Source organism: Semicossyphus pulcher, unplaced genomic scaffold, assembly GCF_022749685.1.
Source record: "Semicossyphus pulcher isolate SPU_LCO1_2020_fin unplaced genomic scaffold, fSemPul1.0.p SCAF_20, whole genome shotgun sequence".
Lineage (NCBI taxonomy): Eukaryota > Metazoa > Chordata > Actinopteri > Labriformes > Labridae > Semicossyphus > Semicossyphus pulcher.
The window spans coordinates 6,134,779-6,159,974 of record NW_027211694.1 but is presented as its reverse complement, the minus strand read 5'-3'; the positions used below and the strand labels follow the sequence as shown (position 1 = coordinate 6,159,974).

The 25,196-nt window shown below is 42.0% G+C and overlaps 1 protein-coding gene across 1 annotated transcript in view; it reads right to left on the bottom strand.

Annotated features, from left to right (window-relative positions):
- Positions 1 to 21,926, bottom strand: part of magi2a (membrane associated guanylate kinase, WW and PDZ domain containing 2a) — a 250,336-nt gene extending 228,410 nt beyond the window's left edge. Inside the window, exon 1 of the mRNA XM_069670763.1 lies at positions 21,626 to 21,926. Within this exon, the coding sequence (XP_069526864.1) occupies positions 21,626 to 21,926 (301 nt within the window). The remainder of the gene's footprint in view (positions 1 to 21,625) is intronic.
- Between the last annotated feature and the right edge of the window lie 3,270 nt (positions 21,927 to 25,196).

Genomic DNA, 25,196 nt, shown 5'->3' with positions numbered 1-25,196 from the left:
CATCGTAATGTTTGCAAACTCACTACTGACTACTAACGTTAACGTTACTACTACTAATTACAACATTTCAAGGTAGCTAAGTTTCAACAAGTTGCCACTAAACGATGGCAGAGACGTGTTTTGTTTTCAGCTGTAATTTTACGTAAGGAGAAATGAGTACAGTAGGCGGGGACTATGCAGATTCGGGAGAGGGAGTGAGGAATGAGGGAGAAAGAAATTTTACAGGGTAATTAAACGTATTTTGCAGAAAAAAACTTAAAAGACATTACTTATGATTTCAAAAACAGCATTTTATGTGTCTTAAAACATGTCTGGAGCTGGTCTTTAATCATTGTCAACCATTGTAATAGGCCTTTATCTGCTGGTGTATCCGTTGGGCTTTCAGTAGCAGAGACGTACCAATCCAGGAAATTACTGTGATAAAATTGCAGCTTTTATTAAAGTTAAAGCTCCTATAAGGATTTTTTTGCTGGTTATGAAACAGACTGAAATTAATTCTGATGACTCTATATGAGCTACAAAAGCAAACCATACCGTCAGCAATCAAGTTGATTATTTCTATACAGTTATTTTTAATGCCGTAAACTGCTGGTGGAGATGTAGGTGTCAGCCTTTGTTTACATTTTCCAGGGCAAAAATTTAAAGTGAGTGATACATTTGACTGTTAAAGAAAGCAGGATGAGATTTTGTTAAAAACCACTTAAGCATGTACAGGACAAAATCAGGAAAGAGATGAGTGGTACAGCTTTGTCCACAGGGGGCGCCAGAATCAACACAAACTGAAAGTTCCTCGCAGGAGCTTTAAACTACATTTTATGGAGTTAACTATTTCAAGTTCGACCGAATAACAATAAAGGGTCCAAGTGCATATTTTTGCCAAAAGTTAAAGGGTTTGCTTTTTGTAATAGTTACATAACACTGGCAAACATGTTTATTTCTTATTTAAAACTGTATTATTATAAATTCAAAAGGTTAAACATGATTTTTTTGGAGCCCTGGGGTTGCAGAGGTTCTGTTATCCTGAGAAAACCAAGACAGCTTATAAAGTATGCAAAGAGCAACCTCTAAAGAAAGTCTGTTTGACCCAAGCGACACAGGAATCTAAAGAAACTAAGCTTATTGAGAAAGTGAACAAAAGGCTCATTAAATAAAGAGGAGATAATATAAAAAGCTTCTTATTCCGGTCATGAACTACAGGCGCGTCTGTGGTCAGCGTGCAAAGTCGCTTTTCCAACTTGGTGCATGAAAGTGTGTGTTAGGTGGGATTAATTCTAGATGAGCACCAGGAGAGCTGTAAACAGTGACCTTTCAATGTAGTTCCACTGGAAAGACTAAAAGGCACAAATCCCATATTTATGCCTGAGGAGGAATCTTAACTCAGAGAGCGAGGGGGAACAGAAGGAGGGTGATTGCGCCTTCAATTTTCTTTTCATGCCGCTCGTTTCATTAAAGTCGGTTTCTCCCCACAGAAAATAAAAAGACGAGTGGAATGAGAGAAGTGGGCAAGGTAGTTAGAAAAACGGATATTAATGAAGGTGCAGTGCAAACAGGAGGGCAGGAGTGAAGAAAGCGGTTATTTGGTTAATTGTAGGAGGAAGTAAGTTGTGCCGTTCTTAAATGATGTTGCATTGGGACAGGAGGGAGAGAGGCCACACACTCCCTTGACCTCAGTCTAATTACTGCATACCTTGTGGTGAATAACAGCAATTCTGCAGAGACGCACGGAAGAGACGAGGACGGTGTGATGCCAGACGGCTGCCTAGTCCCCTTCGTACCTCCCTGTGGTTCAAAAGCGGCACAGCATGGCTCTGCTGCCCGGGGGCGAAGAGAACTTGTGGGGAAAAAGTGAGAGCGTGTTCTACATTCTCCTCTCGCTTCATCACCAGCTGTGAATCTCCTCTTCCCTGGCTTAAAAATGCAGAGATAGGACTTTTTAGAATTCAATAGAAATCTGGAGCGAACGCTGATCTCGCAGTAGCCCAGAGCGGGATGAGTTTTTCAATCAACAGTCAGGTCTAAGTTCTGCTTTCTACTACAAACACCGAGAGCTGAATGTCTGACTCAACCGAGCCGAGAGGAGAGAGTCAGAGAGGGCATATTTTGGACGACATATTTTCAGCGTCCGCGAAGCTCCTGAAGCATAAAATCAATGTTTAAAGAAACCAGGCACACAGGGGAGAGAATAACAGCCAAGAGCCATGGGTTATTTAGAACAGAGCAAGTCCACAGCGCGGAGGATTCGGCTGCATTTTACTCTGGCAGCAGGAGAAGCAGGACAGCCATCTAACAAAAGAGATCGATTTTAACCTCCAACTTGGCACTAATTTTAAGCAAAACTGTAAAAATAATACAACTGTAGTGCAAAAAAAACTGATTTCACAAAAAACATTGGTAGCTTCACTGTGTAGCACAGGACTCAGAGTAGTACTGTTCATCATTACATGTTACAAGTGGTTATTATTCTCTTAATAGGAAGTCTCTTGGTAGATCATGTTGTATCAATCACTTAGTAATTCGTAATAAGTGATTCATGGTTGAACAAATGGTCGACAGGCCACAATCTCCCAGTTTGAGCAACAGTCCAAAAGCTCACATTTGATTGGCTGTTCATGAGAAGTTGACCCAGCTGGTTAAAAAAAAACACAATACAAATGTAACCTGGATCCTCTGTAACGGCCAGCAGGCAGCGACACCACCGGCTGCAAAGACTTACTTCACTCTTGATTTATTACATCAGAAAAATATTTCCTAATGATTTATGATCGTAAATGTGTAAATGATGTAGGGATAGACCGATTATCGGCCGGGCCGATATTCGGCATTTTGACGCATATTGGCATCTCCCTTTTTTTTTTTTTTTTTTATCCGACGGCCGATAACTGATCAATTTAAAACTGGGCTATTTTGGCTCTGATACAGCCGCGCCTCTCTGTCGTCAGTCACTACTCTGTCTCCAGCATTGTCCCACCCACAGCACTGATTGGTTACACGCAGAGCCATGGGACGGGTATTAACTTTTAATTTATTTAACTTTACTTAATAAAACTGAAGTTATTTATTTATTTATTAAAATTTTCTGCTGCTGACCCTGGGAACTCCCTGCGCTTTTTGTTTGTTTGTTTAATAAACATATGCTTAAAGGCATTTAAACAAAGTTAAGTGTTTTGACGCCAATATTTTCACTTTTACTGCAAATGAATATCGGCTCCAAATATCGGTTATCGGCCTCCTTGACTACTAATAATCGGTATCGGCCCTGAAAAAACCATATCGGTCTATCTCTAAAATCCCATTTCCGTTCAAATGGAAGATAAAGCTCGGCCTCCTTTATGGTGTGGCCTTCTGTGATTGACATGTTGCTTCCACCACAACCTCTAGATCAGGATGGAGGCTTAGCAAAACGTATCCATGCTTGACTTGAATTCTGGCTCCCAAAAACCAAAACAGTGGCAGCCAAAGCACCAAACTGACACTTCAGAAAAGTAGTCCAAAAAACCAATGAGTGACATCCCAGTGGATGTCCACTTCCTTACATTCTCGGCCTGGAACCACAACGTTGATAATCGGAACACCTACACCTGCAGTCAGATTCATCCTAATCTAAAGGGCCATGGTTGGTCAGTCAATACTGTAAAAGCAATCACTCTGGTGATTATTACCAATTAGTATTTCTCCCAGCAGCCTTTGGCACTGATGCGGTCAGTCCAGCCAAAGGTGGGTCAGTACGGATATATTATTTCAGCCCTTCCTGTTTCCTCTGTGCTTGTTTGCTTTCAATGAGGTGGTGAGCATCGCCAACTCAATGAACAGTCCAATCACAGCTTCCCAATCCTTCATCTTGTCATCCTTGACATAACTATGACCTGTAACACTCTCTATAGTTGTAAATGTGTCATTCAGTCCGAACACAAACGTCAAGGGCGCAGTGCAAATGGATATTGATTAAGATTTAGAATAAAGGCTCCGACTGCTGTTAAAGTGCGCTACATCTGAAAGATTAGCGTTCAAACTGCCTGCCAAGAAACACAAGACGATCTCACTGAGACGGTGCCAAGTTTCAAAGGCCTCTTTCCCCTGCAAGGAAAACAAACAAATGGACCAACATATTCTGAACTGGATTTGAATGCTTATGATCCAGATCCAAGCTGTCCCAACTGTTTTACTGTACTATTACTGTTGTGTGATGTGGTGAAGCCTGAGACTATTCTCCACATAGTTTACAATTATTTCTTTTACGAACTAAACTGAACCTTTAGGCAGACTGAAGAAATGTAGAGCTAGAGTAAAGCTTAAAGATCATCTGTAGTTTAAAGATACTGTAACTAGGAGTGTTTGGCTTAGTTGGTAGAGCAGTCGGCTACAGTCCTCAACGTACTGATCGCAGGTTCAATTCCTTGTCTGCTGTTCTATCAAATAAAAGCAAAGGCCAAAAAAATGACAGAACTCTGGGTTCCACTATTGGTGCATTTATCACTTGTTTATGGCTGATGTTGGGTGGTCTTTGACAAAAATGCTAAGAAGGCCTCTAGCTGTGATAGAAGTTCACCAACACAACTGCCTCTGACACTGAAAACCATTGTTTGCTTCCCATTTCCTACCAACACTCAACACTGTTCTTCAAACTGACCACGATTGTTCCCCGTAACCTTCACCAAATCATTTCTGTGGCGAGAACCAATGTGACTGTGATTTGTAAAAAATGTTGAATATTTATGTCGTGCTGCCAAAGGGAGCATCAGATCATGTGTTGTTCTGGAGTTGAAATACAAATGATGTATTTCGGTTTTCAATTTTAAGGTCTTCTTTCAATAACGCCAGTTTTTCTCAAGTTATCAGCAGAATTAGTTTAATTAAAGGGGCGTATTATGCTAATTTCAAGCTTCATATTTCACTCTGTGATACCTGTGGAGTAGCTTAGCATCATTTTTTAAAAGATTTTTTTTTTTGTCTTTATTTATAGGACAGCTGAAGATAGACAGGAAATGTAGGGAGTAGAGAGTGGGGGATGACATGCACCAAATGATCGGCAGACCAGGAGTCGAGCCTGCGATCAGTGCGACGAGGACTACAGCCGCTGTACATGGGGCGCCTGCTCTACCAACTGAGCTAAACAAGCGCCCCCATCTCCTAATCTTTCTCACACAGGTGCAGGCCCTCATACAGCCTCTGCCTGAAACGACTCAGTCAGCTCTGTCCCTTTAAGAAACCCCGAAGTCTGCGTGTAGAAAAAAACTGCCTGAAACCTGGCGTTCACAGCAGCCTGAGCTGAGAAGCCTGGGGATTACTCCAACATACTTTTATATACAGATTTGAAACTTCACCCACATTTAGTCTGGACATCCAACATTGTAACAATATATATACGTCTTAAAATATGAAACAGCATAATACCCCCTCTTTAAAAAATACGACAAGTTGTCCGTTCTGCAGCTGCTCAATTTTCTCTGTTCATATATTCTTCCTTTGATAAAAAGCCACTTAGACATTCAGCTTAAAGTTTTGGCAAATGAAAGCAAACCCTGTCGTTCTGTCGCTTCTCACTGTAACCAAAAAAAAAAATCATTTAGTGGCAATAATTACAGAAAAAAGTGAATGTGCTTAAAACTATTCATGAAAATAACCTTGGGCTTGTTCTAAACTTGTCTTGCTAATAGGCAATAAAACGACGGTGACAGCTTAATCTCATTTGCGGTGAAGGGGGGGAAAAAAACTGCTTTAACGTTGGATTTTGTCATTATTTTCCAGCACATAAGCAGCTCATTTGTCAAACTGATTATATTACTATACTATCTTTTGTCCTTTAAGAAGACGCTTTTCATTTGAATAAAACAATAAGCAAATTCAGACATCTGTTGGGGGCTTTCGGCCTGTGCTGATGCCCACAGATGTGTCCTTCATCTGATGGAGCGAGAATGAACGCCCTGTTATGGTTGTCAGTCAGATTAAAACCATAACAGTGTGAAAATCCGAATGCCAACCCTTCTCCTCTCGCTGTCCGTCAACTCTATTTCCCTCCCTCCTTTTTTGTGTTTTCTCGGCATCTATTCAGCATCAGGTGTGTGTCTCTCTCTCACGGCCGGGCTGTCTCACAGAAGGTCCCTCGCTCTCCGGCTGGCAGTTAGAAAAGGCATGAATAATGTCTGTGAGCGCAGGGACGGACAGGCCGAGTCGCTCTCTTCATCTCCAGAACCCATTTAAACGTCCCTCTCTCGGTTCCCCGCGGGTAAAGTGATGAAATGAGAGTGTGAATGGGAAGAAGGGGAGACAAAGAAAGCAGGAGTGAAAGACAGTGCTGCGTATGTGAAAAGGAAAAAAAAACCCTCCCAGGAGTGACGATGACTTAGACGAGCTGGAGGTGACCTCGCTGCAGGCAAAACTAACAGGGTGGAGGGTGACGGGTGGGTGCTAACGGGAAGCTAAAGGCTAGTGTAAGACTTGATAGTAATCCAAAAGCAAGTCATATGAATCCTCAGTGTGAGACAGCCGAGTGATCAGTTTATAGGCTGTTACAACACAGAGACAGTGGAGGGTTATATTGAATAAACATGCTAATAATGTGTCTGGTCGCTCCTCGTAGGATCTATACTGCCCGGCGGTAAATCAATGTCTTGTTTACAATCTTATTGCACACTCTTTATCTTGTCACAAAGTGCTGCTCTGTCAGTTCTGGACTGCAATTCTTGCTTGTGATAGATCAATAGCATTTTCTACTTTAACCACAACAAGAATATGATCAGGTTCTGTTGTGTCTGTAAGGGAGCTGAAGCATCATCCATGGTGTTATTGGACTGTTTAAAGGATAGATTCAGATTGTATTGACTTTATTACAGGGAGTTTGGGGAAAAGATTGATGCCATTTTCATGTCAGTGAATTCAAAATTTTGTTAGTGCTACGATGGAGTTAGCCTATAGCTTAGCATAAAGACTGGAAGCAGGAGGGAACAACATCTCTCTGAAGTTTAAAAACATATTTGTTTGATTGATCTGTAGACAAACATTAATGTACAGAAAGAGCAGTGACTTCCCAGACCCCGTAACTGTTCGGTTTACCAGTTAAGATATTATTTTCATGTGTAACAGATGGCAACATTCAAAATGTAATCTGAGACTGAGTTTTCAACCAACTAACATAAGTGAGATTGCAGCTAGCTAGCTTAAGCTAAGTATAGTAACTAGCCACTCCAACTCTGCCAATAGTCAAGGAATATTTCAAACATTTAAACACATTTTGATGTTAATTGTTAACTAGACTGGAAAACTTGATAGACTTGGCAACGTCAAGTTAGGGGGGCCGGGCTTAAAGGAGCAGTTCGCCCCTGGAAAAAGTCACTGTCAACTGTCAAAGCTGGTGTTCTCTGTAATCGATAGAAGCAATAATATTTGAAATTGGCGCCATAGCTGTGGACAAAGTTGTACAAACAGCTCGTGGTTTCACCCAGCGTGCATTGCGCCCCTCCCTGTGAAAGGAACAGCCCAGCGAGAGACGCTGGAGTGAAATACTACCGCTTTCCAGTCAAGGACATTGATCGCTGCAGGCAATGTCTAAAAAATCTTCAGGTCTGAAGTCTACATTTCAAACCCCGACAATTTTGAACAAGACACGACATCGGAGGCAGGTGTCCTAGATTGAGGAAGTGTAGTTTAGCGAGCTCCCTGGCCTCGCCAGATGATGTGTTTTACGTCGTCTAGCGGAGGTTTTCCAGGGCCTAGGTTTTCCTTCCATAATGGCATTAGCTCCCCATAATAGCATGATAGAACTGATCGGCGAACTGGCCCTTTAACAACTTTCTTTTAAAAATAAACTTTATTAATAACAATTCAAGAAGGAGGGCTTAAAAAGGGTGGGATTCAGTATTCTAAAAGTTCTTTCCTCTGAACAAAGATTTGTTCCCCGTTTCAAAGGCTTCTCTAACCAGGGGAGCAATATGATTGGTCAATCTTTTGGCATTCATTGTCCAACTTCTGTCGAACCAATAAGCCTTATTAAAAGAGTCCATCTTGGTGCTTCCCTAATCCACCGAGAAACACACATCCTGAGTTGGACACAAATGCAAATACACTCATCCATGTACAATAAAAAGACAAGACAGTTTGAACCCTGCCAAGAAACGAGGGGAAAGAAGGACGGACCAGCCAACCGCAGCTCTCACAAAAGGCTTTAATCGCTCCGTATTGATTGTTCCCTGCTTTTGGTGAATCAGCAACAACTTGTGTGGGCTGAGGAGTTTGCTTAATATTCCCTTCTCTCTCAGTGAGCAGGTCAGCCAATTTCACCCTCCCCGATGCCTTCCCTCCAAAATATCCCATTTAGATCTCATTTATATTCATACCGCTGGCAGTTGAGGTTGTAGGAATATTAACTGTTCCCAACACGAAATATGAAATCCTACAATATCTCCCTCTCCGAACATCTTGTGGTATCTAGAGGGGGGGTTGCACCTCAAATACTGCGAGTTGCACAACAGCAATCCATAGCCACTTTGTGAATCATCACAGCTTCACAACACTGATGTTTACTCTGGCTTCACATCTGCCTACAGGGACTCCGGGTCTGCAATATTCCTGCTTGTGACTTTGATTGGTTTTGATAAAGAAGAGGCCTGGAGGAGGCTGGAAACAAGACTGCTCTACATGCAAGAAGAAAAACTTCAGATGACAACATTGATTTGTTCCGAAGACGAGGAGGAGCATTTTATCTTCAGGAGAAAAAAAATGTCCCAGACTCGACAAAAACATCACAGGCAGACACTTCAGGACAAATGAGCATCCCTGTAAGAAATATGACACCTCCCTGGTGTCACTCTGCAAAACGGTGTACATATACAGCACCCTGTAAATAAATCACTCACTACCTGGTGCTGGAGATACAATACAAACACTCTGACGGCTAAAGTGTCAATGGCAGTGACAAATAACCTAAAGTGGAATAGTAAATAGACGAGTCTCGCACCGGCTTTGTGTTTATTTTATCAGAACCCGCAGCCTCACACGGCAAAAACAGCTGTAATATCCGTCAATCTTCAAGCTCGCTCTCTAAAATCTGCGCAGGTAGACACGCAAACATGTGAATATTAATGCTGTCGAGATGGAGTGTGGGCGGATTTGATGTGACGGTATTCAACATTCTTGTAAACATGAACGAGAGGTTTAATTCTCATTCATTTAGCGCGCCCAGAATGCCTGATTAAATAGTTCAAAGTTATTCGGAGTGAAATATGTTGCACCATCTGGGGAGACATTTTCACAAAATAGAACACCTGCTCAGAATCACAAGTTCTTCGTGCTGGAACAACTTTTTGGTAAGTTGGATGACTGGTTCACTGAGATAAATTAGGTCAACATACTGAAACATTTCTAACACAAACAATACTTAGGAATGGCTCAAGCCCATGGGGTTGCGCTGTTTGCTGGCCTTCCACCTTGATCCAGACCAAAGTATCTGAAAACCCAGTGGTTAGATTGATAATAAATTTGGTTTAGATATTCATGATCCCCAGAGGATGAATCTAGCGACATTTTAATCTCTGATTTTATTCATCTAGAGCCATTATCAGGGTAAGATTCCTATACCTATAAGCTCAGCGCTAATGAGGAGACGTTAGCATGCTAACAAGCTGAACTTTAATGGTAGACATTGCTTAATGGCTGTGTCCGAAATCACGCACTACTGAGTTAGCATTTTGTCGCACTCACCCAAAGTACAATGTAATGCACCATAAAAAGCACAACCCATGGTAGCTAACTTAGCGCTAAGTGCTATCATGCATTGCAGTAATTGATTAGAATGTACACCGAGAGCACCAAGCCTAACTGACACCAGTCGTAGCTGCGCCCGGTCTTATGATGCGCATCCACGTGAACACTCGAAAAGTGTTGACTGTTACCAAGCAACACATGGCTCCACTCGCTAACTTCTCTCATCAAATGATCAACAGAAGATGTGGATAACAAAACAAAAGGAAAGGAAAATACATTTTACGGATCGTGAAATGAGGAAACATGTCTCCCTCTGTGTTTTGAAAGGCCCGACTGGCACAAAGTCTGAGCTCAATCAGCACCTGCAGGGCGGGGCCCCGCATTCCTGTCCGACACATGCAGCAGCTGAGGGGAGAGCTCTTCCATGAATTCAAACAGGACTCATCTGTCAAAACGAAACCTCCAATCACGGATGACTCTCCCTCGTTAATGCCATTTTGCTTATCCTGTAAAACAACAAGACGCGCTGCCAGTGTTGTTCTTTTGACCGTTACTTTTACCGTGGATTTTAGTCCGACTCTAAACTTGCACCTGCTCCATCCTAGGCGTAAAAGATACACCGGGGTGCAACACAGACAGAAGTCTTACTGGTCGTTAAAGTCTGTCGTAACTTTCAGCTCTAAGTCGGACACAACGTTAAATCCAGGCGTCCGCCCAGCTGGTGCACTCGGCTCCTGAAGGCAACATTTTGGTTTTAAAGACATCTCTGACAGCCATTCCACCTAATTTGATTAATTTTAATAAATAAAAATAAAGATATCGCAACTGTTAATTAAATCAACTGATACAAAAACACATCAAGTGTTCTCAGACAGCATAAAAGGTTACACATGTTGTCCTTTCATATGACATGCTGTTACACAGTAGATCTATTCAGAAGCTTTTTAAAAGGACTGAAGCAGCTTCTTCACTCACATGCTGTAGTAACCAGAATGACTGTAAATAATACACATTCACTGAGTTAAACCTGAGCACACACATGAAGGACACACACACACAGGATTATAATTGGCTGCTCTGTGGGACAGAGCAGCAGAAACAGGACTCAGTAACAGTTAGTGTATGTACACACAGTCTCTCATTCATCTATAATTCATTATGATCAAAAGGTAAAGGGCCCCGTGCTATTCTCAGTCTCTTTATGCTGCAGACGACATTCGTTTGTAGACGTTAGATAATGGAGAAGGTCATCAAGACTTCTGCTATCATTGTGGGAGCTCTTTACTTTCAGCAGAGAGGCGGCCTCACCGAGTCTTTGATACATTCAGGAAATGTTAATTCACTGCCACAGAGTCACCAGAGTAGCCCTCCACATGCACATATGCACAATATCACATGCCCCTTTCTTCTGGCTATGTCCATATGTAGCTAATTTGCTGAATCGAGTATGTTTAAGGGAAATGTAATGAAAGGAGTCACAAAATAATAAACAAATCGGGGAAGTTTAGGGGTTAAATTTGAAGTTTCAACGCAATATGAGAGCGTTACTTTTGACAACAATATATTTGCTGATGATATAAAGTCTGCCACGATACTATTTTGGTTCAGTTCAAATGAGCGGCAATATGAGCAGTATCATAGGCCCATGTAATATTATTTAATATTATCATTTAACTCTTCCAGATAGTTAAATGAAAAACTGTAAATCCATCTTAAAATACGAAACAGGCGCCGGTTTCGCTCAGTGGTTAAATCAGTGTCTATATACAGAGGCTATAGTCCTTGAGGCGGCGGCCCCGGGTTATACTCCAGCCCTCGGCCCTTTGCCGCGTGTCATCCCCACTCTCTCTTCACCCATTTCTTCCACTATCCTCTGTCCTCTCTCTAAAATAAAGGTATAAAAAGCCACAAAAAAAACAAACAACTATTTATATATATTCAAATTGGTCGGATGTTTTATCGAGCAGCGTAACATAAGGATGACAATACGTTTTTCACTCAGTATGATACTGAAACGTTGAATCGAATCAACATATTGAATCATATATAATATAATGTTTCCTGACAATGTATTTCATTTGTTTTCCAACAAAATAGGCAGTCTTGCAATGCATTATATACAAGGGGTGGGACAAAATATTGATACGGCAACATATCGTCCTCCTGACTCTTTACAAATACACGGTGCTCTAAACAGATGCGTCCCTCCTTGCGGTAGATCTTCTGACATGAGTGAGGGTAATGGAAATTAATTGGCAATAGAAGAAGTTGATTTATTATGATATGAATGTCTTGCAATGTATTTGCAGAATGGCTGTATCATGCTGTTATCGTTATCATGGGCCGCGCATCGTGTATCGTATCGTGAGTTAACCTGCGATTAGCAACCTCCTATAATGACTAGATTGTTTGGACTTGCCTTATTCTTGTCTGTTCGTCCCTAAACTTAACCAATCATACAACAAAGTGGTTTTGTTGCCTCAACTTAACAGACCAGACTAAAGACGCGAATCGAGACTCTGGAGCGACAGTCCTGCACTTATGAAAATCCCATGTGGCACATAAATGTAGTGTGTCATTCACTCTGTAAGATGTCGTCTGTGAACATAATCCAGCCAGCACTTAAACCGCCACTACAGCATCATTAGACGAGCTGTTTAGTAATATACAAATGTTATTTCTAGGAGACAGGAACGACGATGCACATGCACACAAAAGTTTGCAGCCTTCGCCATTCACGGTCCTCCTGCATACTAACACTTGTCACAACAGATGGCTGATGTTGACAAGGAGGGAAGGGTAGGTCTGTGTGTGTGTGTGCCTTATCATTACCTGTCCCCAGAGGTGAGCCTGGCAGTCAGACAGTGTAACAGAAGCAACGTCAACAGGATCTCTCCACCAAACCTCTGTCAGGCATGATTGGACAGCGTGTGGTAAGTGCTGCTGCGGCCCCGGGGACATGCAGATACACACACACACGCTAGCAGCTCTTTAATGTGTGCGAGTCTGTTAGTGCATCACACTTTCTGTGTTACACTTGCTGGTGCAACTTAACACTCTCAGCGGGACCCTGACAAGAAGACAGATGGGTCTGACTGTACTGGGAATCATTAGCGCGCTCCCACGCAACAGTGTGCGCGTCTGACTCAACACAACTTCTCAGGGATTGCCCCGTCCCATCGTTCAAAGCCCCGACAGACCGGTGACCAGTCCAGACTCATCATCACTCACATCAGTCATTCCATTACTTTAGGCATGCGCCATTGACTGGAGAGTGTCATAACATACTGGTTTTCCCTTGAGCTGCACTGGAACGCTACTATGGCCCTTTTTTTTTATGAACTGTGTCTTTGCAGGCTGGAAAAACAACTTTATTTTTGGCTCTTCTTTACATTTCGCTAACTCTAACTGATGACTCTATCCTGCACATCCTACATAATGCATGCAGCTAACAGTACTCCCCATTTAGCTACAGAAGCAGGATGCATAAAGTCAATATTCTGCTGTATAAATACAACTTTTAATCAAAGCCAGGCCTACAACAGAGAGGAAAACCTCCTCTCACAAACATTTTAGCTCGTTTCTCAAAGTCTATTTATTGTGTTGGTATAGTGACTGCACAGAAATCTTATTGAAATGGCAGAGAGACTTGTGTACACACGCGGGACAGGTGCTGGATACAGAGATCAGAGTAATATGAGCAAAATGGGAGAGGTGGAATCACGGCTCCGTTATTAGATTTTGATATAGATTTAGGCTTTATTGGCCACGTTTCCACCCAATCCTCAGGCAAACAGTTGAGGAGGGCCAATTTTGGTATAAATGTCAACAATAAAGCCTGTCTAAATGTTATAAATGTGCAGGGACTTCTATATTGTTTTGCAGAGAGAAGAAAGTTTTTGCTGGAGAGCAGAAGCCAAGCAATTTGTGGAGGCTCAGTTAAAGCACCTTCTTGACCAGGTAACTGGTTTGTTTAGAGCACGAGACTCCTCACATGCTACGCCTACAATGAGCTGAACACAGGCTGGCTCAGGTATAGAAAGGTGAAAAATGTATGCAACTGTAAGATGACAAGTTACTATAACTGTATTGTATATGGATGCAGACTTATACACCTTTGAAGCATCAATTCCACTCAATCAAGTCTCAGATATGCTTAAAAAATGACACCACTGTGTGTAATCAGTTCGGTCCTATCATGCTATTATGGGGAGCCATAGACTGTATAAAAAGATGGACGACATGACAGCTCCCTAAAAGTGAAGCCAAAACATTTTGGGCGCCCCCTGCTGGCTGGCTGCAGTATAGGTCATAAAGCCCGCCTCCTCCATGTTAACAGATGGGACATGAGTCAAACTATAAAATCAAAATACACGCCCGATACATTTTTCTCAAACATGGTTTCTGTCATTATAGTTAGTTATTATCATGCTGATTTATGTCCAAGTGTTAATTTTTTTGACAAGTTTATTTGTAATTAGTTATTTGATGCTGTCAAAATGATGATTGACAGCTCTGTTGACAAATTAGGCTCCTGCAGCCGATCAGTTCCGGGTGAGCAGAGCGGAGGACGATCCGCGAGTAGAAACGTAACTAAAACAATCACTACAGTCATTGAAGTTTCCATACCTGTGAACTTTAACCTCAGACCAACACAGAGAAGCTGTTCTGCTGTTAAACACGCCGGTGTGCAGGAGCCTTGCTGTTTTTTCGGTAAGTTAAGTGTGTGTTTGGGTTAGCGGAAGTGGCTATGGCCGCTTCACTCGCCGATCTCTACTACGCCGCCTCTGGCTCCAAATGACGTCACCATTGCGAGATGGCATCACCTATCACAGGGGCAATTTTGGCATCAATTTCTTACAATGGGAGCAGTTGGAGATGCATTGTCCATCTATATACAGTCATTGTGGGGAGCTAATGTCATTATGGCATGGTCGCGCTGTGCCTTTGGAGGACGCAATACGCTTCTCCAACGGGCCCTGGAAAAAAACCAAACTACACTTCCTCAATCTAGGACGCCTGACTCCGATGTCATGTCTCGTTCAAACTCGTCAGGTTTGAAATGTAGACTGCAGACCTGAAGATTTGTTAGACCACCGGTTTATTCTCGTCGTATTCCGGATTCTGTACCGCTCTGAGTCATCGCCAGCAGCGAAAACACTGCGGCGTCTCTCGCTGGGCTGTTCCTTTCAGAGGGAAGGGCGCAATGCATGTTGGGTGTTGTAGGAATGTAGAATGGGTGAAACCACGAGCTGTTTGTACGACTTTCTCCACAGCTATGGCGCCAATTTCAAATATTATGACTTCTAACGATTACAGAGAACACCAGCTTTGACTGACAGCGGCATTTTTCCATGGACGAACTGCTCCTTTAACTTGTGACTATAATATCTAGTGTAAACTCTGCTGTTTTCACTTTAACTCATATCCATAATTTAATTTTTTTCCCCTAATTTATCCAATGACAAAGCTCCATAAGAGCTACGAAATTGTCAGCAGCTATTTCTAAGTCAAGAAAGAACTTTAAGCCTCAACTTTTAATCCAACAGAACAAATATGAGATCGACATTTCCATGACAACAGACAAACTCAATCAGCTGATGAAGATCATGTGACACTGCTGAAAGCTCTAGAAGAGGCCTTGAGGTGAGATTGTTTCATCAGCTGTTTCCAAAGTCAGGTTTTTCAGTATTTTTGCATGCAACGTTCAGAATGCTAGCATGCTGGTTTGCTCACATTCATAAAAAGTGATGATCCATCCTCTTGGAACAACTAATTACATAAATACCAAGCACAGACTCTCACAGCAATCTGGCCGACACTTGTGAAGACATCTGAACTCGTGACCGAAGTTGTGGACCAACAGAGCGACCCGCAGCACCATCCCTCGAGCCGCGCTGTTAGCTAAAAACAACCTTTTAAACCTAGAAAGCTGCTGCCATGCTTGCTGCCACTCCGGCCCCGCTGAAGCTCCCTGAGCTCCGGCTGCTGTAATGACTTTCCCCAACACCAGCGAACACTAAGTGGGCACCCGGCGAGCGGGCTGATTGCCTTCGGCTGACCTGGAAACGTTCTGCTCTTACCTGCACCCCAACAGCACTCAGGCTCGGCGCACGGTTCACAGCCGCACTAAAGTACAGCTGCGGTAAGAGCTTCTCACTGTAGTGGCACTGAAAGATGCAGTGACAGGCTCCATAGCTGGCTGCATTAATCCTTCACTGGAGCTGAACTGGGCCATTTCAGTGTGTGTGTGTGAGGGAGGGAGAGAGAGAGATGGAGGGAGTGGAGCAGGGGATATGATGTTAAACTAATTTATCTTGATGCTTTGGCAGCATTATTCATGAATTACAGAGACAGAGAGTGTTTGTGTGTTTACTCTCCATGCAGATTATCCAGAGGTACGACTGAGTGACGAGCGGACGGATTTGTAACATTTTATCATTTTGCAGGCAGCTGCAGTGCAACTCGCATTATTCACAGACTTTCCTGCATGCTTTGTGTGGACCTGGAGGATTTTAAAAATATCCGCAAAGCAGCAGATAAATGTGGAATCATCCCTGGCTGCAGCCAGATTATCGTTCTTGAGCTTCACATTGTACCTGTGTAAACACTGTGGTGGCACTCGACGGGGCTACTATATATATATTGACCTTTTGATCTAAACAAAGATCCCAAATCAGAATGTATCTGCTGTGTGACGTTACTGTAACAACTTCCTGCTGCTGTTGTTTCACATTAAAAGCTGATTTTTGTGAATCACAACGAGACTATTATTGTGAGGTGGAAATGCACTGTATTTGTTACTGAAATGAGCGACATAATCAATGTTGCAGCCAGGAATAATACAAGAAGAAACAGTGATGGCGTTAGATGAGCTGCAGGCAACAGAACCTTCATGAGCCTGAGTTACTCTTGCTAATGTATTGCAATCAGTTCAAACTACATGCACAACCAATGCTATAAAGTGTCAGAAGGTGTCAACCATTCTTTTTTATTCTCTCCCCAATACTTCACTGTATCTGCACATAACAAATATCAATCTGATATTAGTGTTCTCTTTATCCAAGATGTTAACTCTGTGGAATTTAATGGGGGAAGTTTTATGTCAGGTAACCTGAGGACAAGCACGGCTGCAGTGCTCAGCTAATGCTCCACTATGGCTGTGTTCCAAATGGCTTACTATATTCGCAGTGTGTACTGATGTGGCCAAAATGTAGTATGTAGCAGTATGCAAACAAACTGTACGCCAAAAATAAAATAACCGGATGTCGTACTGATTTGGAAAAAAATCTCCAGTATGCATCGGACCGGTCTGCCTCGCCTACTGCATCCCACAATGCAAAGCACTGGAACGTGACAGCAGTGTAAACGGCGGACGGCAGAAGCACCCGAGCAGAAGGGGGCGCTAAAGCTAAAGAAGTGTTGGTTTGCTCTAGGGATGCACGATACTGGATTTTTTGCCGATATCCGATATGCCGATATTTTACAACTCATTTAGCCGATTATTTTATTCCCGCACACCTAATTGCAGAGATCATCAACTCTCTTCTGTATTGGAATTAGCGTACAGTATAATGGTGATACTCTTATCACATTTGTTACAACGGTCGGGGTGACGGGTCTTGAGATGGTTAATCAAGTTTGTAGTGTTGAAAGACTTTGCCTTGGCTCCTCCTCGCATCACCGAAGCTGAGCAGTCATTGCAAAAAGCAGTTTTGCTCTCTATTTCGGACCCTTTGAAAAACTCCCACAACTCGGACTTTTTGGCTTCTAACTCTCTCATGCTGCAGGTAGACACACGTGACGTCATTACGCTGCGCTGCGCAGGTCTTCTTCGCGCCGGGGACATTGCGCCGAGGTCAGGCATTTAATCAAGTATGCAGCAGCCCATTATTTTATCGGTTAATTATATCGGCGGATATCGGCGCGTTGGCCGATATCCGATAGTTCATTTTTAAGCCAATATCGGCCGATACCGATAACGTGCCGATAATATCGTGCATCCCTAGTTTGCTCTCAGCGGGCTATTGTTTACTTCACCTTACAAGAACCATCATACGCTAACATTTGTAGGAAAGTTCATCAGTGCTCTGAGAGCATTAAAGTTCCCTACTTTGACCTCATATCTACATGAGCAACATTAGCCACAGGAGGTAGTGTCCATCCCATCCTTACATGATCATTACTGTCTTTCACTAATGAGAATACACTGTGTCACTGACAAAGTAATTGTGCCCTTTGTTCTCTTATAAACCTATATAATCAGTGTTTAGTGGAGATTCTAATTATGTCCTACAGGGCAGGCCTGGTAGCTGGTGGCCATCTAATCTAATCTAACCTTACCTGGAGACTAATAAAACATCTTATACTGAGTGTGTGCTAGTGGGGATAGAGCCCAACGTATCAGAGGAGTTTTTGTGCTTATTTGCACTGAAGTATGATCGAGAGAAAGTTGTGTATGGTGACCCTGGTTTGTAATTACAGAGAAGATCATAACAGAAGCGCAGAAGCTCCCCAAACAGAACGAGAAAGCAGCATTTGGTACATTACATTTGGTGAAGCAGCAGACCAGCGCAGAAGAGAACTTGATGTATTATTCAAAAAGGCCATGATGAACCTTTGGAGGCCGATGATGCATGTAAACTGGTCAGTGACCCTGTTTCTTGGTTTGAGGCTAAAGAAAGGGAAACAAAGCCCAGTTTATGACTGTTTTATTGGGATGCAGTTCACCCAATTTAACCTAAAAATCTGAGCAAGCCAGTTTTAATTGCTGAAGCAACTGTGCCTTTTTTCTCCAAGTAACCCAGGGTCACTTCATCCGAGCACACACTGAGGGAAGGTTTTGTTTCTAGCCGAGTTTAAAAAAACATTTAATTAAACTCAAGTACAAATTTGCTGTTCGTGTATTTAAAATAAGTGCTACCCTGTGATTATTGCTGGATGTCCTTAGCTCATTTTGGGGCTTATAAATGTTTTCCAAGTGTATCCAACACTGGAGCCTGTGCGTCCAGCACATATCACACAAACCCATCAAGAGGATCACTAGCAGGGTTTTATTTTGCCTTTTTTTTCTTAAAGTGATAATCTGGAAGATTTTCTTGTAAATAAATGTCTGTTAAGTCTCTATCTATTGCAGAATGAGGTAACACAATGGTGACAGAGCCTGTGGTCCACTGATGAAAGCCTTTGCATTTACAGTGTTACTGACTGGGTGTCTGTGGCGACTTTCACTGAAAAAAAATCACAAGCGGCGCCCAGTTAGTGACGGGTTTTCCATCAGCCAGCAGTGGTTGGTCTGCCAGAGAGGGTAGGCGGAGCTAAGCGGCTGCTTTTCCGCTCTCTGCAAGTGTTGCGAGTAAACAGTAATCTACTATGGCTGAACAAACAAAGAAAAGATGGATGACTACAGATAGAACTTCAAAAATAAGTGAAAATCCAAAGAAAAATAAACAAATTGGACGCTCAGATGAAGGCAAACAGTCTAAAAAGGAAAGTCAAAAGTAATTGGAGCCAACCGTGGACGTCACACATGCGACGCCGTCTGGATATCTGGGAAGTGTGCTCCTGCAGTTACTATTTATCGCCATAGGTGACGGGACGATCAAAGAGAACCAAAAAGAGATCTTCGTGTTTACCACTTTAACAATTAACAGGTTAGTTGTCAGGGTCAGTGGGTATCGGGCTATGGAAAGCAGAAACAGGCTTTACAGATGGAACCCTACATCTTCCGGTCCACTACAGTATCTGCTCCAAAGTCATGTGTCACACAGAGCAATTTAAATAAAGTTTTTTGAAGCACACTCTGGCTCTGAAACAAGGAGGAAAACTGCCTTTGAGACTGACCATCTATATCGTCTGTAACATAATACTGTATTGTCCTCTATGACTCTCTCTCCTCCAAGAAGAATCTACTCAAACAGATTAAAGGAGCTGCCCCTGTTGAGAATTGAAAAATATGTTGTGCTGTAAAGACACTGCAAGAAAGAGTGTTTTTCCCTCCATAATATTTACTTAATGCTCATATCAGCCACATTAAAAACAACTTGACAGTGTAAACAAGCGGCAGAGCAAACACGAGCAGAGCGACGGGCGAATATCAATCACTTCACCAATCACTTGAGGATATAAATATTTCATGGGAGAAAAAAAGCAACACATTAGTTTGATATAGGCTCGGCAGCCTTTCTGCATAAATCCCTGGTGTGATGCTGAACGCACACACCCACACCGTCACACACATTCAAAGACACAGGCTAAGACTTTGATCCAAAGCCTCTTACAGGCTGATTTTTCACCCCGAAATGAGAGGCCACAGATCCTCCCATCTGAGCTCACAATGCAAGACACCCGGCGTCATTAGACACAGACGGCCGGAGGAGTGCGTCCGCGGCAGACAAGCTTAACAAACAGCGGACAAAGTTGACGTGTGTTAGTTTGGAGTTGGGGCGATTGAGCCTAATTGCCTAACATGTTGCAATTCAAAAAATGTCTCAAACAACAATTGGACAGCAAAAGCTTGGCCTGATGAAGCTCCAGTGAAACCACAACACTCCCTTAAGCAATACACTTCCCGCTCAAACTAAAAAAAAATCAAATATTCCTGCTTCTGCTCCATGTGTGGCGTTCAATAACTCTGACCTTATCATACTTTATGGTATTTCTTATACGAGTGACACCACTGTAATGTTGAAATAGGGCCTCTGGGATTTGCTTAAACACCACCCTTTCCAAATCCAATTTAGTCCGCTTAATGATAATAAATAACGCATCCTTTAGTGTCCACATTGCAAAACTAATACAAAACTAATATGATTTAAAGGTTAAACAGCAACTATAGAACAAATTCCTCTCCTTAAAGGCAGAAAGCAAACTTAAAACTACACGTAACCCAATGACCACACTTCCATATACAATATCAAATACATTATTATACATAAAGTACTTTTTTCATTAATTGTTTGGTCATTTAAATGTCAGAATATAGTAAGAAATCTTCTTGTTCTGGCTTCCCAGTGCTCCCAAAACTTAACATTAACAATTTAATATCAAAATAAACTAGAAAACAACAAATAAAATTCAAATTTTCAGGCTTTAGCACTGCCGCTTTAAAAATTACATAAACAATTAAAAAATATTGTCGATTAACTTTTTATAGATTGACTGTTTTAGCTCAATTATAAAATATGCGGCTGTAAAATGTGTTAAAATGTGTCACTGATGCTTAACATTGATTTAAACTGTCCATACAGCAGATATTTGCGTATAATGTTGTGCTTTTAAGGTGCGTGTAAAATAGCCTTGGCTCTAGATCATATCAAAGTCTGAAAATAAAGTGTAATCTAATATAATCGTATCCAATATCTAATCTAATCCAATGTTTATGTCAGTGGTATTAAACCTGGGCTATTGGATATCCTCTAATCCTGACCTATGATGGCTGCGTGACATTTAATATAATAGTGAATACAGCATTAATATGATATTATATATCTGCTGTTATGAGTTATGTACACGTCTGAAGCATACTTGTGTGTACTTGAATTACGTGTAAAACTGGATAGTGTAATTTCTGATTGCCCCAAATGTAACACACCCCCTAAAAAAGCTAGTCCAAATACATAGCAACAGGACCCTGCCAACACAAGCGAAACACGTCTAAAACACCTTTTAACAACAACGACTGTGGAAATAACATGAATGTAAGGGTACAGAAGACTTACAACAACAACACAAGACCAGAAAAAGTGAATTTTCTTTACGTGGTTTGCTTGTAGTACCGAGTAGAGAGGAGAGTATCAGTTTTCGGAGACAATAGCACTGCTGTCAAAACACAAGAGCGTGTCAAACAGCCAGCTAACGGTTTTCCAATGTCCGGGAAAGAAAACGTGCGAAATGCGGGGAAGTTGATGGAAAAGCTCAAAAACCTCACCTTGTTTGACACACTTAAGTCGGACGGGGTCTTTGCTGTGTTTGACCACAGCATGGACGTCCCTGGTAGTGAGTCCAGCCACCGGGGTATCATTGACTTCCAGCAGGAGTTCATCCTGGAAGAGTTTGCCGCTGTGGCAGAGCGCTCTGCCCGGGAGAAGCTCGCCGATAACCGGGAACTGTCCATTCTCTGCGCCGCCCTTCAACTCCAGCCCCAACTCCCCCTCCTCATTCCTGCAAAGGACACTCTCATGGACTTTGTTAGTCCAGTGGTTCTTCCTCTTCTTCAGGCTCTTGGACATGGCTCCAACAAGGGGAAATCACATGAGTGCGGCCGTGGAAGAAGTTTTACCGCTCTTTAAAGTCCCCCAGTGTCACCGTAACACTGTAACGTGTCCAGTTTCAATAGTAAACGCCAGTTGTATCCATGTCAGCGCACACACTCACGCGCACAGCAGCTGGATCATCAGTCTGCCTTTGCGTTAACTGAGAGCTGCTCAACTTGTGATGCATTCACGTGCCGTCTTCAAGATCGGCGCTGATAGATTCGGCGGTATGAAAACGACCTAGTGAAGAAGAAAAAACGGAATTAAAAGAATTTATGTGATTGCTTTTGCTGAAACGTTGAAAATGATTGTTAAGGGGAAGCATGGGAGCTATTTCACAACTAAAAAAAGACATAATTTAAATATTTTATTTTTAAAAAGCTCAAAAAACGATGAGGCAATTAGGATAGACCTACACCTAAAAGGAACACAGATTCTTGAATTAAACATTATAAAAGGGAATTGATTTTAACATAATAGAAGTTACTTTTTTGCCAAACTAAGAGTAACGGTATACAGCATGCCTCTTATATTAATTGCAACAAACTGCAGAGATTATGTAAAAAAATTTAAAAAATTTTTTTTTATGAGTTACTTACTTTTTATTTGTTTATCAGTTCTGCCACTTTAAAGTGCTATTTGGCCTGTGCTATAGCCTGTAAATGCACCATTTAGAATAAATGAACATATTTTCATTACTACGAACTTCATAACTTTGACCGCATCACACGTTGTTCTGTGGGAGTTAACTTCTTAAATAACACTGAATAAACTATCTTAAGTAAATGTATTTGAATGCATCAAGGAGATGTGTTTACAACTTCCAAACTTCGAAGTTTACAAGTTACGAGGAGGTACCTGAAGGCAGCATCTTGCTCCAACCAACCCAACTGACCCGGATGTGAAGGCTGGAGGAGGAGGAGAGAGGCAAGGCTTTTCCCAAATCCAGCTTTCCATGGAAAAAAAAGAAAAGAGGAAAGAGAGAGAGAGGAGCGGTATTTCCACTGGTATGGCAGCAGTGCAGCAATAATTTATTTTTTTCATACCACAAATATGTCTTTTCCTTTTCACAATTTTACACACACTTAAAATGTTAGTTTGTAAAAGAAGTGAGAACTTTGTACCACTCTGTGTTAATTAGATTATATCACTTAGTAGAGCTTGTATTAGCTGTGAGCTCAAATAGCTTTATTTTGCAGCTGCATTGTCATTCCTTCACCCTTGAAAGTGGGACTACATCAATAACAGTCTATTTCTGGACCGACAAGGACCTACAAAGGTCACCTTTTTCAAATGTTTTTTCTTCTAGAGAAGCCTTTAAAACACACTTTCATTAATTTTTAAACAACTATCCTCCAGTGAACTTAAAAGCAAAAGATTTCCTTGATAATCCGCAAGGTCTTTGGTGAGTGAAGTGTTTGTATTTTCTAAAACACGTTCAAGGACGGAGAGTAATGCTCAGTCGGGCTTTTCTTCTCATTAATGATATTCAGATTTCAGATGCATATTTTGTTCCCTACACACGCTGTCAGTTTGCTCTAATTCGCCAGAAGAATTGGCTCTAAAAGGGAAAAGCCCCTTGTGTTTATCTCAAAGTGGAGTATTGGGACATAAAGCGAAGGGAGAATTGACTGCGTATAATCCATCTTCAAACAAATGTGTGTTGTGGGTATTTTCCTTCACCGGGGTTGACAACTTCCAATCTGCTTTGTGAAGCCTCCTCTAACATCTCGTCTGACTCAGTTACAGAGCTCATTCCCAGTAATGATAGTTTGCTGCTTTTACTGCCATAATTGTGTCGATATAGAGCGATTATAGCTATGCTACACTGCAGAGTTATCCGTCTTAGAAAGTTAATCCTTTTTGAGCCTGAAAGTCGTGTTTTCTCACAGCAAATGAAGATTCCAGTAATGGGTTGCGATAAGTGCACTTGTTTCCCACACAAAGAAAATTCTTCTTGTGTCAGTTGTTCTGCTTTTGTTTAAACGTATAATAAGTAGGATTTTTCACTTATGGGCCTCAATACATGTGTGTTGGTGAGTGTGTGTGCAGACACTTCCCTCTGCATCTATTCTGTTGTTTTGCTTTGCACGGGACGTTTTCAGGAGGGGTGCTGTTGTGGTTCCCTGAGCCAATCACAGTGTACAGGTGAGTGTGGGAGTGATTCAAATTAGCAACTGGGCCCCATTCAGACCAGCAAACATGGCAAAAGAGCAATGCAGAGTTGGCCTTCTTTCTGTTGGGCAGGTAGGTGCCTCAAACCGGGTAGGACAAGCTAACCAGCGGTTAGCATGCTGTCGCAAATGTAAGCGGCGTTTAGCATGCTAGCGCAACAGTAACCGGCGGTTAGCATGCTGGCGCAAAGCTAAGCGGCGTTTAGCATGCTAGCACGACGGTAACCGCTGGTTAGCATGCTAGCACAAAGGCAACCGTGATACTGTTGGTGTTAGCTCAACGGGGTGGGCGTGTTCTCACACGAGAGCGTAAGAGTGAGCTTCTGATGACGACGACTCCAGGAGGAGGGGCCCAGTTTAAATGTGTTGTTGACAAAATGCAAGAAAAAAATCCTACTTATTATACCTTTAAAGAATATGTTTGAGTAAGCACACCACCTACAAAATATTCTTATTAGGAAATTTAATATGCTGTTTCAAAGACACCTCAATTTGTTCTGAGTACTGTTTAGTAGTTTTTAACTGTCGTGAGTAGTTTATAACTGGGTCTTGAATAACATAAACATAACATCTATGAAACTAAATTATGTTTTGAGCAGCAAACCTCATTGTTGACCTGGGCATGGAAGTTTGACCCGCGACATATTCTCAACTCAAAGTCAATTTACCAGCATTTAGGGTCATTATTCATATTTCACAGGCTAAAAGAGATTGCACAGGTGTCTGGGAGTTTGTTCGTTGTCATGTCGTCAACTGACTACAAAGTCAATTTTAAAGATAAAGTGAAACATCTTGGGAAATAGTTCTAACTCCCTTCTTGATGGATTGATCGTACATAGCCCGAGCCAAGAGTTAGCTAGTTAGCTTAGCATGGAAAAACTGAAAACAGCTAGCATCCAAAACCGAAAGTGTGAAACATCAATTCTTTTTTATGGGCTGAACATTTTTTCTTTTGATGGAGCCAGGCTTGCTGCTTCCCACAGTTATCCTCCTGTATTTATGCTAATCTAAGCTAGCCGGCTACAGCATATTAAGTCTCATTTCTCTTGGGCCATTCACAGTTACTCTCAGC